This window comes from Hypanus sabinus, chromosome 3 (assembly GCF_030144855.1).
Source record: "Hypanus sabinus isolate sHypSab1 chromosome 3, sHypSab1.hap1, whole genome shotgun sequence".
NCBI classification, from domain to species: domain Eukaryota; kingdom Metazoa; phylum Chordata; class Chondrichthyes; order Myliobatiformes; family Dasyatidae; genus Hypanus; species Hypanus sabinus.
Window position 1 is genome coordinate 40,493,532 of NC_082708.1, and position 17,896 is coordinate 40,511,427.

The following is a 17,896-nucleotide window of genomic DNA, read 5'->3' on the forward strand; positions in this document are numbered from 1 at the left end:
GGGTTCTGAGTTGGATGATCAGCCATGATCATACTGAATGGCGGTGCAGGCTTGAAGGGCCGAATGGCCTAATCCTGCACCTATTTTCTATGTTTCTATGTTTAATAATCATTTTGTTCTCCTCTACACACGTGTGCTGAAGATTGACCATAAACTATTTTGTATCTTAATCTTGAATCTTTAGCAAAGCTTTCCAGAGGGCATATAATGCAATTTTATAAACCAAACTTTTCAGAAATTATCTGATATTATAGAGAAACGTCTGAATTTTGTTATTTGCTCGGTACCATCACCAAAGTAGTTTCTTAATGAACTTCCATTTTAGAATCTGTAGCATTAATTTTTTTAAGTAGTGATTTTAGGAAAAGCCTTGTACGTAGTTTATCATGCTATAATGACTCTTAAATGATGTTTCCAGATGTGAAGCATATGCAGAGACCAAAAGCAGCATTGTTTCTGTGGATAGTCTTGGCAGTAACATCAACATTATTGGAAATAAGATACACGGCATTAACGAAAGAGTAGAACTACTGGAAGGGAAAAATAAGGTATTTAAACAATTAAATGCATTTACAATTATATATGTATTCTTTCTGATGAATATTGTTTTAAGTACTTTGAAAATGTGACATGCTTTATTTGATCAGGTATCTTATGTGTTTTTCTGTATTTTTCTTTGTCCATTTCTTTTCTTCCTACATACACACTTCCTAACATGGCTAGATGCCTAATACAAAGCTCGTATTTAAGCCAAATCAGAATCATAAGGCCATAAGACCATAATCATAGGCCTTTCAGCACATTGAATATGTTCTGCTAATCGTTCATTGTTGGTTTCCTGCCTTTTCCTTGTAGCCTTTGATGTCGTAACTAATCAAGAACCTATCAACTCCACTTTAAATACACCCAATGACTTGAACTCCACAGTTGTCTATGGCTGTAAATTCCATAGATTCACCACCCTCTGGCTAAAGAAATTCCTTCTTATCTCTGTTCAAACGGCAAACCCTTCTATTCCGAAACTCTGCTTTTTGTTCCTAGACTCTCCCACTATTGGAAACATTCTCTCCACGGTTCACTTTATCAAGCTTTTAAATATGCAGTAGGTTTCAATGAGATCGCCCCTGCAGTCTTCTAAACTCCAGTGAGTACAGGCCCAGAGTTAACCCTTTCATTGCTGGGATTGTTCTTGTGAACCTCCTATGGACCATCTTCAATGTCAGTGCATTCTTTCTTAGATATGGGGCCCAAAACCGCTCACAGTACTCCATGTGTGGTCTGACCAAAGCCTTATAAAGCCTTAGCAATATATCCTTGCTTTTATTTCTAGTGCTCTTGAAATGAACGCTAATATTACATTTGCCTTCCATGCTACGGACTCAACCCACAAGATAAAGTTTAGGGAATCCTGCGCAGGGACTCCCAAGTCCTTTTGCACCTCAAATTTCTGAACTTGCTCTCCGTTTAGAAAATAGTCTACACCTTTATTCCTTATACCAAAGTGTAATTCACTTTTCTACACTGTATTCCAGCTGCCATTTCTTTGCCCATTGTCCTAATCTGTTCAAGCCCTTCTGCAGACTCCCTGCTTCCTCCAGCTATCCACAAGCATGACCACAAAGCCATCAATTCTGTCATCTGTTTCATTAACCTATAATGTGAAAAGTAGTGGACAAACTCCAACCCTTGCAGAACATTATTAGTCACTGGTAGCCAACCAGAAAAGGCTCACTTTATTCTCACTCTTTGCATCCTGCTAGTCAGCCAATCTTCTGTCCATGCTAATAACTTTCTTGTAATACCATGGGGTCTTATTTTGTTAAGCAGCCTCATGTGCATTGTCAAAGGTTTTTCAAAAATCAAAATAAACAACATCCCCTGAATCTCCTTCTCCTATCCTACCATTATTTCCTCAAAGATTTCTAATGGATTTGTTAGGCTCGATTTCCACTTACTAAAATCATCATGACTTCAGCCTGTTTTACAATGTGCCTTCAGTTACTGTGAAACCTCATCCTTAATTATGGCAACCACTGAAGCCCTGCTATCTGGCCTTTAGTTTCCTAATACCAATACACATAGACAATCTTACCTTTAACATGATACGTAATTCGACATATAAATGTTTATAAATTTGTTGGGCTTAAAATTTATTAATTAGTGGATAATAAAGTCAGAGCCTGTTTTTCAGAAAATAAATATTAGTCTCTTCCTTAACCTCTGCCTACTTTGCTCTTGATTTGGAAACTACTAAGATTCCCACTGACAATAGGGCATATTATGTGGATATAGATCTAAATCCATTTTCAGTGGGTGCATGAATATAACACAAAATGTGAAAATACATACTTACATATTTAGTTACTTGTCAGCATTTAAAAGACATGTTGTTGTTCCAAATTTGCTTGTCAGGACAATGGCCAAGTGATTGTGCTACCTTAGTATTAATTGTTCCACCTCACTTACTTTCTGCATCCAGGTAGTCTTCAGTGAAAGTGAAAATCTATAGAAAAAGATCTGGTGATCTAAGCTTTTTCTGGAGATTGTGTAAACATTGATTTGGACTTCTTCTCATTCTACTTGTAGTGAAGTTTTCATCTCTGCCAGGGACTTGATCAGTCGCATTAGAAACTGCAGGTCGCATTTGTATTCAAGTTTAAGTAATCTACTGACTACAAATTATTTTCTGCATTTTCTATATTACAAGTACCTTCAAAAGTACTTAATTGGGTGTAAACTACATCAGAAGTGAAGTCAGTGTATAAATAGATACTCTTTTTATATTATTCTCAAACTACTCAGTGGACTATTGTTCAGATTAATCCAACATATACCAGTAGTTGTGTTTGGGTCACTTGCTATCATAAAATTTTAAATGCCAATTAGCAATCCCCTATTGCCAATTAGGGGAAAAAGGAGAGGAGGTGTGGCATAACTGGTCAGGGATACTATTACAGCTGCAGAAAGGGTGGGTAATGTAGCAGGATCTTCTTTTGAGTCAGTATGGGTGGAAGTCAGGAACAGGAAGGGAGCAGTTACTCTACTGGGGGTATTCTATAGGACCCTGGTAGCAGCAGAGATACTGAGGAGCAGATTGGGAGGTAGATTTTGGAGAGGTGCAAAAATAACAGGGTTGTTATCATGGGTGACTTTAACTTCCCTAATATTGATCGGCACGTGATTAGTTCCAAGGGTTTAGATGGGGAAGCGTTTGTTACGTGTGTCCAGGATGGATTCCTGTCACAGTATGTTGACAGGCCAACTAGGGGGACTGCCATACTAGATCTAATATTAGGTAACGAACTGGGTCAGGTCACAGATCTGTCAGTGGGTGAGCATCTGGGGGACAGTGATCACCGCTCCCTGGCCTTTAGCATTATCATGGAAAAAGATAGAATCAGAGAGGACAGGAAAATGTTTAATTGGGGAGGGGCAAATTATGAGGCTATAAGGCTAGAACTTGCGGGTGTGAACTGGGATGATGTTTATTTCAGGGAAATGTACTATGGACATGTGGTCGATGTTTAAGGATCTCTTGCAGGATGTTAGGGATAAATTTGTCCTGGTAAGGAAGATAAAGAATGGTAGGGTGAAGGAACCATGGGTGACAAGTGAAGTGGAAAATCTAGTCAGGTGGAAGAAGGCAGCATACATGAGGTTTAGGAAGCAAGGATCAGATGGGTCTATTGAGGAATATAGGGTAGCAAGAAAGGAGCTTAAGAAGAGACTGAGAGGAGCAAGAAGGGGGCATGAGAAGGCCTTGGTGAGTAGGGTAAAGGAAAACCCCAAGGCATTCTTCAGTTATGTGAAGAACAAAAGGATGACAGGAGTGAAGGTAAGACCAATTAGAGATAAAAGTGGGAAGATGTGCCTGGAGGCTGTGGAAGTGAGCGAGGTCCTCAATGAATACTTCTCTTCGGTATTCACCATTGAGAGGGAACTTGATGATGGTGAGGACAATATGAGTGAGGTTGATGTTCTGGAGCATGTTGATATTAAGGGAGAGGAGGTTGGAGTTGTTAAAATACATTAGGACGGATAAGTCCCCGGGGCCTAACGGAATATTCCCCAGGCTGCTCCACGAGGCAAGGGAAGAGATTGCTGAACCTCTGGCTAGGATCTTTATGTCCTCGTTGTCCACGGGAATGGTACCGGAGGATTGGAGGGAGGCGAATGTTGTCCCCTTGTTCAAAAAAGGTAGTAGGGATAATCCAGGTAATTACAGACCAGTGAGCCTTATGTCTGTGGTGGGATAGCTGTTGGAAAAGATTCTTAGAGATAGGATCTATGGGCATGTAGAGAATCATGGTCTGATCAGGGAAATCAGCATTGCTTTGTGAAGGGCAGATCGTGTCAAACAAGCCTGATAGAGTTCTTTGAAGAGGTGACCAGGCATATAGATAAGGGTAGTGCAGTGGATGTGATCTACATGGATTTTAGTAATGCATTTGACAAGGTTCCACACAGTAGGCTTATTCAGAAAGTCAGAAGGCATGGGATCCAGGGAAGTTTGGTCAGGTGGATTCAGAATTGGCTTGCCTGCAGAAGGCAGAGGGTCATGGTGGAGGGAGTACATTCAGATTGGAGGGTTGTGACTAGTGGTGTCCCAGAAGGATCTGTTCTGGGACCTCTACTTTTTGTGACTTGTATTAATGACCTGGATGTTGGGGTAGAAGTGCGGGTTGGCAAGTTTACAGACATCACAAAGGTTGGTGGTGTTGTAGATAGTGTAGAGGATTGTTGAAGATTGCAGAGAGACATTGATAGGATGCAGAAGTGGGCTGAGAAGTGGCAGATGGAGTTCAACCCGGAGAAGTGTGAGGTGGTACACTTTGGAAGGACAAACTCCAAGGCAGAGTACAAAGTAAATGGCAGGATACTTGGTAGTGTGGAGGAGCAGGGAGATCTGAGGGTACATGTTCACAGATCACTGGAAGATGCCTCACAGGTAGATAGGGTAGTTAAGAAAGCTTATGGTGTGTTAGCTTTCAGAAGTTGAGGGATAGAGTTTAAGAGACGCGATGTAATGATGCAGCTCTATAAAACTCTAGTTAGGCCACACGGAGTACTGTGTCCAGTTCTGGTCGCCTCACTACAGGAAGGATGTGGAAGCATTGGAAAGGGTACAGAGGAGATTTACCAGGATGCTGCCTGGTTTAGAGAGTATGGATTATGATCAGAGATTAAGGGAGCTAGGGCTTTACTCTTTGGAGAGAAGGATGTTGAGAGGAGACATGACAGAGGTGTACAAGATATTAAGAGGAATAGACTGTGGACAGCCAGCACCTCTTCCCCAGGGCACCACTGCTCAGTACAAGAGGACATGGCTTTAAGGTAAGGGGAAGGAAGTTCAAGGTGGATATTAAGGAAGGTTTTTCACTCAGAGAGTGGTTGGTGCATGGAATGCACTGCCTGAGTCAGCGGTGGAGGCAGATACACTAGTGAAATTTAAGAGACTACTAGACAAGTATATGGAGGAATTTAAGGTGGGGGGTCATATGGGAAGCAGGGTTTGAGGGTCGGCACAACATTGTGGGCCGAAGGGCCTGTAATGTGCTGTACTATTCTATGTTCTATGTTCTAATCAAACATACTGTTAATAAACAAATTAATGTTCCAATTAAATGGTTAATAAAGGACATTGGTGTAAATAGCAAAGTCCAAACAGTAATTAAAAGCATGTTGTTTATGTACAGGTTGTTGGCTAGAAATGGTGAATACCCTATTGGTTTAGCATTATGGGTACAAAAGCAAAGTGATTAATTTCCTCAACAAGTATTCAAAGATCTGACTTCATGTGATCAAACCCATGATGGAAGCTGTGAATTTAAATGCAACAGATACGGAAATAAACAATCTTAGAAATCAAACATTTACATTGTTAGGAATACTGCATTGGCCAAATGCACTAACAACGGTTAATCAGCTTCAGTTTTCTGGGATGGGAATAGTTATGAATTTGTTATGAGGAACAAAGGTAAAAGTGGGTTTACTTTATCATATTAGGCAGTGAAATAAGCATTTTTTCTGAACATTAAGTATGACTGAGTTACACTATCCAGAGAATTAAATAGATTGTTCCAGAATCCCAGAGAACCTAATTAAAGAATGTCCTGGATATCTCATGTCCTTTGGAATTAGCAGGCTCTCTACCTTATACCTTAAACTGAAATTTCTTGAAAATGGAAAATCAAACTTTCACTGCAATGAAAAAAAGCTGGTTGAGTAATACTGAGTAATGAAAAATAATGTGAATTTATTTTCATCATGTCACCAATCCATAGATTATGGTAAGTGATATAATTCCAAAGCAAAATGAATGTTGCTTTCTTTTTGGATTCCTCTTTGTACATGGCAGATTTTTAAAAAAGTAACTAAAATATGTATTTCACAAACAAAATATTTTGAGTAGTACAATTCTATGCACTGTCTATGAAGTTTTAAATTCAAACCTGTAAACACATGATGAAACCAAGTCCCTGGAAACAAGGAATGGTAGGTCAAAGGTTTTACCAGAACAGACAATATAATGGTCGTAATGTAATTAATGATCTCCTTAATATGACCCTTAACATTTAAAATTGTTATATATGGATTTGAATGAAGACGGAGGAAATGAGTACAAATAAGCTCTGATTAAACCAGAATGATGACTATAACGTTGTGCAACATCTCTGCCCAAACAACTTTATAAATGAGTAAAGCCGAACAAAGTAATTATAACATAACAAAGCTAATGCCAGTAAATAATTACACTCGAATTAAACAAGCTCTATCACTGTTTTCCTGAGAGATAGGGTTTCCTTGCCCTACACCTCAAAGTTCATGCCATTTTGTTAGAAATACTTACAGTATTGTGCATTTAAAGCATTTTAAAGTTGTAGATCACTTAATTACTAGAACTGCCAGTCTGGTTGTCATTGTAAATTATGATTGAACACATTCTGGTTCAAGGTCCAGGTCTTTCTGTCACTCAGACTGATCCATATTAGATGATAGAGCTTTTTCCTGGAAAGTTGTAAGGGAAGATGTAAGTAAATATTATCTAGCCTCTGCTATTGTACACATGCCCTCCTTGGTTATCTGAGATTCACTTCATGCAGAAGTTGGCAACAGCCAACATTCTGGATAGTGCCATAGTTTTTAATAAATTAAGCTTTTTAAATTCATTCTTGAAGTGCCTGTCCCTCATTCTTCCGAAAAAAATGTTGGTAACCTGCTAACCTTCTATGTTTCCAATGATATTTGTTTGGACACGGAATTGTGGATGAACCAAATTGACTCAGGATAGTAGATTACCTAACATAAATGGCACTGTGGTGTAATCTAATTTTGTAGTCACTTTCCAGAAAGTTTTCAGATATTTTGCAATGTTTCTCTGCATTATTATTCTGGTTTTCTGGATTAAGAACTGTATAACATCAGTCTATTCTTGGTATTATGGAAAAGAAATTGAAACTATTGTGGAGGCGGTAGGGTGGAGGAGGCAAGCTATGACTCTTTAACTTCATTTAAACTTTGTCATACCACAAATATGTGAAATCCTAGCTCAATTGGCTTCTAATCATCTTAAGTCAAGCCTGGTTCAGTTTAGTAGTTTTGTCTCGGAATATGAAAGTCATGGCTACAAGGCTAACTCCAAAAACTTTGAGAGAATCATCTAGCAGGGTCACTGCAATGGAGGAGTGCGATGCTGTTGAAGTACCATGTGGCTTTAAATCAAAGTCCTATAAACCCATTTAGACTGATAAACAGATCTCATAAAATTATTAGAAGCGTAAGGAAGTTCTTTTGATGTCTAAGTCTGCAGTCACCCCACAAAGAACAACTGTAAAAGAGAATCGGAGCACCTATTTTATTGTTTCTGATGGAATCTTGCTGCAGACAAATGAACGACCAGAATTTTACAGGGAGCCTTCTCCAAAAGTACATTGTCTGTAAGGTGCTGGGGGCAGCCTGAGATGTTAATACTCATGCAATTAGTACTTTCTTTCTGTACTTTCTTCATTTTGATGATAGAAGCAGGGGAAGATATCCAGTTTTCAACAATCTTTAACATTATGATAAAGCTGACAACAAAATTGTTCTGTGATTCTTGTGTTTCATTGATAATTGTGAAGCAGGAGAATTTGTGGTGGGGAGTGGGGGGTGAATAGTGGGGAGGAGGAGTGCCTGGAACAGCTAATGATGTTTTAAAAAAGATACAAAACAAGGTCCAAGAGGATACTTTAAAATTAACAGTTTATACTGAAACAACAAAGATCAGCTTATAACCATCCTGAAGAAGGGTCTTGGCTCGAAACATCAACTGTTTATTCTTTCCCAAAGATGCTGCTGACCTGCTGAGTTCCTCCAGCATTTTGTGTGTTTTGCTTTGGATTTCCAGTATCTGCAGATGTTCTCAAGTTTATAATCATTAGTTATTTCATTTCAAGAACATTTTTTTATTAAAGTTATTTGATGGCTTATTTATGCTGCAAATTTACCGTGATTTTCAGGGTATCTATTAAGTTGTTCAAATGTGACTGTAGAGGTTCCATTATGAGTATCATTAGATGAGACAATATCAAGTTACTTGTAGTATACTTTAGAATAGCATTATTTGAAACTATCTGGAGTTGTCATAAGTGGTCAGAGTTACAGAATAATAAGAATTTGGACCATTGCTAAAAATCACAATTGCTTCTTAACTGGAACAACTCTATGAAAACCAGTCTTTACTTCAGCTGGGTATACCACAAACTAAATATGTCTGCATATTCAAAGCCAGGAACAGAACTATAAAGATGTTAAACAGCCCCATCGGGAGAGTTTTCCTGTTATTCTACCAATATCATTGTTTTGGAATAAAGTATTTTCAACGTACTGAAATGTAACAATTTCACAATTATATGTCAATGAGTAACTCGGACCATTGAATAATTGTATCTGTTCCACTGCAAAAGGAAATGTTCCATTTGATGAGAAAATGAATAGGATATTCATTATTGTTCTTTTTTCCATTTTGTTTTCTTTTAGACTGTCAGTATTCTGGTAGTAGCTGAATCCAACATTTCTGGAATTTATCGTTGCTTGGCTTTTAACAAAGTTGGTAAAGATGAAAAAAGTATTAATTTTTATATTTCAGGTAAGAGGTAAGAGATTGAAACAGCAATATGACTGTGCATTTGATAAGCTTGTAACTTGCATTGCTTGCATTTAAATAGTATTTAAAGACTTCATAGAGTTAGCATCTCTTGGGAATTTAATGGAAGGGATGAAGTAATGAGATCTGAACACAATTTGTAGACAAAAATGGCCAAAAATATAGGTTTATAAATGTTTATAAGCATGGATATGGAGGTGATGGCATATAGGGAAGAAAAGACAGAATATCTGAAACCTCTGCTATTTGTACTGACATAGTTAGGTAGAAACTGGTTGGAAAGAAAGGAAGGTTACAGTACAAGCAAAGTCACGTGTGACTTTGAGGGAAAGAATGTATTTGGTTTGGCATCAGAGGATGCATTATGCAAAACTGTCAAATTCAGATGAAAATCTGAATTTGAACTTGTTTAGGAATTTAGTTGGCAAAGAAAACAACAAAAAAATTAGGTACTTTCCAATTTTGCTGTCCAGACTGCAAGACAGGTGACCTATAGCATCTAACTCATGTGCAATTCCTACCAATGCTTATTGATGAAATTTATTTATTCATCATGAATTCTACAATGGGAAAACAATAATTCACATTCCCAAACATCTAGAAGGAAATTTAAAAAATTCTAATTTGAAACAGGAACAAGACATTTACATTAGTGAGTGTGATGGTTTGTTTCAAGTTATGTCTATTACATATAGCCACGAGAAGGAAATGGGATTGCAATCTCTGATTGTTTTTACTTCAAGCATTATTTCTCCTTATTTTTCAAATAATTCAGGAACTCACAACACATTTACTTTTTGCTGAATATTGATAGGATTTTATTAGAATTTAACATACAGTAATTGAAGAATCATAGAAAACTATAGCTCAGAAACAGGCCCTTTGGCCCATCCAGTCCATGCCGAACCATTTTTGGCTGCGCAATCCCGTTGATCTGCATCTGGAAAACAGCCCTACATTCCCCTCTCATCCATATACCTATCCAAGTTTCTTTTGAATGTGGAAATCGATTATCACATCCACTGCTTGCCCTGAAGGCTCATATCACACCCTAACCACTCTCTGAGTGAAGAAGCTTCCCCTTACGTTCCCCTTAAGCATTTCACCATTCACCCTAAACCCATGACCTCTAATTGTAGTCTCACCCAATCTCAGAGGAAAAAGCCTGTTTGTGTTTGCCCTATCTATACCCCCCATAATTTTGTATACCTCTATCAAGTCTCCCCTCAATCTTCTATGTTCTACAGAATAAAATTCCAGCCTAATCAATCTTTCCTTACAACCCAGGTCCTTCAGTACCAGCAACATACTTATAAATTTTCATTGTACTCTTTCAATCTTATTTACATCTTTCATGTAGGTAGGTGGCCAAAGCTACACACAATACTCCAAATTAGGCTTCACCAACATCTTATACAACTTCAACATAACATCCCAACTCCAGTACTCAATACTTTGACCTATGAAGGCAAATTTACAAAAGTTTTTTTAACAACCCGTTCTAGCTGTGATGCCACTTTCAATGAATTAGGGACCTGTATCCCCAGATCCCTTTGTTCTATTGCTATCCTCAGTGCCCTACTGATCACTGTGTAAAACCTACCCTGGTTAGTCTTTCCAAAGTGCAGACTCTTGTCTGCATTAAATTCTATCTGCCATTTTTCAGCCCATTTTTCCAGCTGGTCCCCTTAATGGCAGATGCAAAATACTCACTTAGTTCGTCTGCCATCTCTTTGTCCCCCATTATTATTTCTTCAACCTCCTTTTCTAGTGGTCCTATATCCAGTTTCAGCTCTCTTTTATTTTTTACATACTTGAAAAAGCTTTTACTATTCATTTTGATATTGTTTGCTAGCATGCTTTCACATTTCCTTCTCTGTCGTCCCACTAATTTTTGCTTTGTTATATGCCCTTTCTTTTGCTTTTACAGTAGCTTTGACTTCCCTTGCCAGCCATGGTTGTACTATTTTGCCATCTGAGCATTTCTTTATGTTTGGAATACATCTGTTCTGCACCCTCCTCATTTTCCCCAGAAACCCACACCATTGCTGCTCTGCTGTCCCTCTTGCCAGCATCTCCTTCCAATTTACTTTGGCCAGCTCCTCTCTCATACCACTGTAATTTCCTTTCCTCCACTGAAGTATTGCAATGTCAGACTTTACTTTCTCTCTATCAAATTTCAAGTCAAATTCCTGCCCGTGCTTCAACCAAGTCTTATTAGTGGCTACAATACCATAATTCTATGTGTTGATCCATGCCCTGCACTCATCTGCCTTTTCCTACAATAGTTCTTAACATTGAAATATACACAACACAGAACATTAGGCCCACTATGCTCAACTTTTTTGCTTCCCAACTTTGTCTGAGGTCTTAACAACAAAAAGTGCATTGTTAAACCCTCCGTGTTAAGGAACTGGATGAACTCCAGATCATTCAGGAGGCTGAGGCAGTGATAGACAGGACATACAGAGAGACAATTACACCCAAGGTGCAGGACACAGGTAACTGGGTAACAGTCAGGAGGATGAAAGGAATCATGAAAAAATGTTATTAAATTAAATTTAAATAAGGTCACCCATCAGTTATCTTCTTAATATTATTTACTGTTCTCTGAAAATTAATCTGCTCCATATGCATTTTCCTTCTTTATGAAGGTAATCTTTTCTCAGTTTTTATTAACTGGTGCTTGATTGACCTGACCAGAGGGTATGCTGGAGTGACGTTGGACTGGATTCCACACTGTGTGGTTTTTCTTCCTCTAACAGAAGACTGAATTAGGAGTTGAAAGTAGTCCCAAAACAAACTCCAATGTAAGCAGTCAGGGCCTGTTTTTTGGACAGAGGGTTGCCAAAGCTCTGATCTTCTGAACTGTCAATGTACTGATCAGACAGGTCCTCCTCTGCATTGCCAATTTTTGTGTGTGCTAACTGGCTCTGCCTACATATAACCTCGTGAACCTAGTCTGTAGAGACCTGGTAAAGGAAAGCTGGAATTTGTCCTGTGATTCCCAATATATAATTCCTTGCACATCCCTATATACAATGAATAGTAGAGAACATGATTATGATTATCATATATTAAAAGAAAAAGTATGTTTATGGGCAGTTAAGCTGAGATACTTTAAATTTTGCTTTTGAGAACCATTGAGTTTCAATCTCTAATTACAAATAAATTAACTAATAGCCACTGCAGGTATATTTCTGTTGTTCCAGAGAGCTTTCAAATAGAGTAATAAATGACATCCTTGTTAAGTCCATCTTGGTATCACAGGACAGGAGAAATGTCATGGGTGCTTAGTAGCAGAGTAACAAACATATGGATAATATGTTAAGAAGTGACTTATGATTCACTAGTAATGCTTAGATCACTCAGACAATGTAGATAAAATGCATTAGCAGGCACAAATACTCTTTTCAGTGTGATTTCAGAATAATATTTTGTTCTTTCACTTTCATCAATATACATATAGAGTAAAAGGTGGTTTCATTAATCAGGAATGTTAATCTATCAAGTAGAAAATAGTCATATTTGCTCCAGTAAGGCAAAGCAAATTAGGCCTTTTGTTTTAACGGACAAACCATTCACCTATGTCCATGCTGACCAGTAGTCATCCATTGTATACTTCCTACTTCCAGCACTTGGCCAGTAGTCTTCAATGTCCTGATGATTCAAGTACTTGTTTAGACAGCTCTTACATGCTGTCATGATTCTATCTCCACCATCTCCAATAGTGTACTCATTAGTCTCTGGTGAATAAGATTCCCTTCAAATGACATTTAAATTAATGAGCAAGGAAGTGTCAGCTGGTGTACATCTGAAATACAATTGCTATTTTTGGTAAAGAGATTAGCAACATGATATTTTCAAATGGTGAGAAGCAAGTAAATATTGGTGTACAGAAGAATCTGTTCATGATAACATGCAGGAAATAATGCAGGGTAAACAATATGTTGAACCTTATTCTTTACTTCAGTTTTCCCAGATCTGATGAAAGGTAATCAACCCAAAAAGTAAAACCTGTTTTTGTCTCCACAGTTGCCACATGATCTTCTGAGTGTTTCCAGCATTTTCTGTTTCTGTTTCAGATCTCCATCTTAGTTTCTTTATCTTCATTTATTGCAGTGGACTTGAAAACCACATAAAAATTCCTAGTAGAAGTTTGTTTTTTCTAAGTGAGGAAGGATATAAGTGCAGACACAACAAACTGCAGTGGCTAGAACCTGGAGCACAAAACAAATTGCCAGAGGAATTTGACGGCTCAGGCAGTGTCTACTGAAGGTTGTTTCAAAGTTCCAGGCTGAGACTCTTCACCTAGTCTGGATATAAGTACCTTGGAAATAGGGTAGCAAAGATTTATCTAAGATTGAATTTCTAAGGCTGAGTGGTGTTCTCTATGGAGATATCAAGTAGGCTAAGATTTTTTTAACCCACTAGAATTTAAAACAATTAAGTAATTTTACCAAATGTACAAAATTCATATGTAGATTAAGTGATCAGATGTAAAACTACTTCTGACTGAAAGATTTGGAGCATGTACGCAAAACTGTGACTGAGTGGATTTGCATGCCACTTTTTCAAAATTCATAATTACCTGTTACAGCAACTTGTTCCTTAGAACCTTTTCCCATTTGACAAGGCCTTAAGGAACAGAGGACTTTCATATCCTAATTAGTTGGTGTTACTCCAGAAGTGGTCCTGGATAAGGGTGTATAACCTCAGGGTAAGAATCAGCCAGTTAGCACTGTGACGAGGAGAATTTTGTTTTACTTGGAAGATAGGTTGGAATTTTCTTTTATAAGGTGCTTAGTGGTTGAGAATATTAATCGATTAGTTGATAGATTTTTGTAAACGGGACGTGTGAAAATTGGCTAGATACAGACTTGAAGCAGAGGACAAATCTTGATCTTACTGAATAGTAGATTAGGTTTAAGCAATATTGTGATCTGGTTCAGTTCTTACTTTCCTTACATGTTCATATTTTGGACAGTATAGAAAGAATCAGTAAATGTTCATTGCTGCTTTTGATCATTGTCCATGGATTTCCTTTGAGCAGGGCTTGAGGGTTGACTCAAGTTCAGCTGCAAGCTCAGTTGTAGCATGAGGACATACAGGTAGAATTTTCCACTTCTGGCTCGTGGTGGAAGCAAATAGCAGGAAATGATGCATGTCAGTTTTCCTCCATTAAAATTTATGGGTGGAAAATCGTAAGCTTGGCTTATGCAATTTCCCAATATGTGTTCCCAGTATGTGCCAAGATCAGAGAAGTGGAAGTTCACCCCACCCAGTCCACCGTTCAGATTCCAGGAGAATGGTGTAGTTGTAAAGACCTCTCGATGTCTAAAGCATCATAACTCAAAAAAAAAAGTCCGGACTTTGGGAAAGGGAGGAGAAAAATATCAGAGAAAAACATTTGGGTTGCATGTATCTCTTCTTTACAGTGCTTTGAAGCTTGCAGTCGGGTGTGACCTACAATTTGCAGGGCATTTGAAAAAAACAATGCATATAGGCTGAGATTTAGGAAAGATTCCAAATCCTGTAACTATGTCCTCAGTGTCTGCTGTTGATCATTCTGTTTCAAAGTGAGAGTTGCACACAAGAACAAATTCGCATTTTCTGGTTTACAATCCTCTGTCTCTGCTGGCATACAGCATGACTGTGGGTGTGTTAGTAATGACTATGGGTGAGACAGGAACAGGACTGTCTTATCTCTGAGATTTCCCAGTGTCACTAAATGCATTTTGTTTTGAGATTCCTGATGGTGCTCAGCAAAGATAAACAATATCTTCCATCAGGAAACCTGTGAGCTATTTTCAGAGGAAGTTTCAAATCACTTAAGTAAATAAATCCCCTTTAAATTATTTCAAAGTGCATTGGTTAGTTTGGGGGAAGAATGTACAAGTAGTAAGGGGTGTGCTTTTCATCAAATTGTTTTTGATATCCTATACTGAGTAGATGTGCCATTTATATCAGTTTTATTCAAAATTTTGAGCAAACTGATTATTTTAGGATTATCTTCTGAAAAGTTTAAATGTCCTTTCTGATTATCCTGAAAATATTTTGGATTGTAGCCTATATATACTGATCATGATTAAAAATCCAGACAATTTGGTCCTGACTACTTTGTATGACTCAGCTTGATTCTCATTACTTATGTATGTTTTTATGTACATACATGCCTTCAGTAGCATCATCATTTCATGATAAGGAGTTGACATTGTTTAAAAATTTATCCAGTTCTTGAAATTTTTCATTATATGTTGATGATGGGCAACTTATGAAAATGTATTGGAGTGAACACCTATAGGAAATGAAGTAACCGTGTACTTGAACTCCTATCATGTCTGCTACTAGAATGATGAGTGCGTTGTGCAACTCCTGTATATATAGCTATTCCAAATTGCAACTAACCCCAATAAATCTGACCTAATACAAACATTTTTGGTTCAGAATTAGAAGTCTTTGCACTTGACCTTAAACCCTTTCACTTCTAAACAGATTGTACCAATACAAACTCCCAATTTTTACAAAAAATGATTAAATTTTGTATAGTTACAGTTATAATACAGTCAAAGCACTGCCATACTCTGCTTCAGCTAATTAATCATTTCTGCACAAATTCATTTGTTTTTGTTATATATTTTCTGTTTAAGATGAATTGCTGTTTAAACAATTAAATGGCAGCAATTGCTCAAATGTTAGTTATTTTTGACTACTGGTTACAAAACTCCCAAGTAAACAAAATTCTGATCCAGTCATAGTATTAATTGGGAAACCAGTAAAAAAGAAATCAAGATTCAGTTGTAGTTGTATTATATTACTCTAGCGTGTATCAACAATCCGCTTCATCTCTCTTTCTCCAACTCAGACGTATATGCGCTTACACACAAATACACACGCGCATGCACACACACACGCACAAGCGCACACGTGAATGCACATGAACAAACATGCATACATTGACGTGTAGAATTCAATCATGGGATCTTCAATCAAGAACACTTTTTTCCAATGAATTCTCATTGCAGGATCTTGTGATGGATGTGAAATGAAAAACAAATAAACCCTACTCACTTTCCACTCCTCAACCACTACCATCACCACCTCTCCTAACCCTCATTTACCTCTAACCTCATTTATTTCTTACAAGGATATAATTCTATACATGGACAAAGAACAAAAAAATCAGAAGGAACATAATGCCATTTGATATCTTCTAAGTGTTCTACCATTCTGAAGATCATGGCAGACCTTTTACCTCAGTATCGCTTTCTTGCACTAAACACTCATCTCTTAATTTCTTTAACATTCACAATTTTGGTGAACTCTATCAGCAACTGAGCTTCACAACATACTTTAAATAAAAGAATCCAAAGATTAACTATTTTCTAGTTGATATAATATTTTTGTGTCTGAAGGTTAATCCCTTATTAGAACACTCCAAGCAGGGAAATACCATCCTTGCATCATATCTGTTGAGCTTAAAATGTTACTCATCCTTCTAAACTCAAAAGAGTATACATCCATTGTCATTAGTCTCTTTGGACAGGACAGACTCCCCATTCTGGAAGCCAATTTGGTAAATCTTCCTTGCTTCCCTTCATTACAACTTTATTCTTTTTCAGGTATGGATGTCAGCCCTGTATACAGCATTCCAGATACACACTGCACGACCTTTTACAATTTTAATCAGACATCTTCACACATACTCAAACCTTCTTACAATAGAATCTAGTATACTATTTATCAGCATTTGGTCCAAATAGGTGGCACAGTAGAGCAGCGGTTAGCACAACACTTTATAGCACTAGAGAATGGGGTTCAATTCCCACCACTGTCTGTAAGGAGGTTGAATGTCCTCCCTGCAATTGCTTGTGTTTCATCATGGCACCCCGTTTCCAGTGATGTACAGGTTAGTAAGTTGTGGGTATGCTACGTTGGTTCTGGAAGCATGCAACACGTACGGACTGCCTCCACCACATCCTTGGAATGTGTTGATTATTGACGCGAAACAGCACATGTCATTGTGTGTTGCAATGTTTTGATGGACATTTGATTAATAAAGCAGATCTTTTAACATTCTTCAATAATTTCTCCGACATTTTTTGCACTACGCTGTAGTGCTAACTTCTGCATATTTCTGAAAGCATTTTGTGTCTTCTTCTGGGAAGACAAGCCCAAAGTATTTGTGATTTCTCTGTCATTTCCTTGAGGTCTGATGTAATATTTCCTTCTTAGCCTGTGAGGGATCCTTGTTAATTTTTTTAATTTTTTTACACATCTAAATGAATCTTTTAGTCTGTCTTTGTTTCTTGTTAGCCCACTCCTGTGTTCAATTTTCACTTTCTTTGTGAATTTTTTGGTCTCTCAATGCTGAATTAAATTCTGTGATATCTGCCAAAGAGACTATTTTATATCTGGTACTGTCCTATTGACACAAAATAACAGATTTCACCGAGATATTGTATATTAATAAACTGGAATCTGATTCTCAATGTTTTTGCATGAGTTTATGTAAAGATTATTAAAATATTATATAAATGGAAACATCTCAACTTGTTCCCATCTCTGCCCCTTTCCCTTGATTTACACACCTGACATCTGTGTACTTTGTAATAACATATGTAGCACTAGAGGCTACCTCATTAAATATATTTAAGATGCAGTTAAATCAAGAGTTCCCAACCTTTTTTATGCCATGGACCAGTACAAATTTTAACTTTAAGCAAGGGGTCCATGGACCCCTGGTTGGGA

At 37.6% G+C, this 17,896-nt stretch overlaps 1 protein-coding gene across 2 annotated transcripts in view; it reads left to right on the forward strand.

Moving 5' to 3' along the window:
- Positions 1-17,896, forward strand: part of flt1 (fms related receptor tyrosine kinase 1) — a 171,100-nt gene that overhangs the window by 74,235 nt on the left and 78,969 nt on the right. For both annotated transcript variants that reach the window (XM_059964134.1, XM_059964133.1), the window contains exons 11-12: positions 419-548; positions 9,019-9,127. In XM_059964134.1, coding sequence (XP_059820117.1) covers positions 419-548; positions 9,019-9,127 — 239 coding nt within the window. The remainder of the gene's footprint in view (positions 1-418; positions 549-9,018; positions 9,128-17,896) is intronic.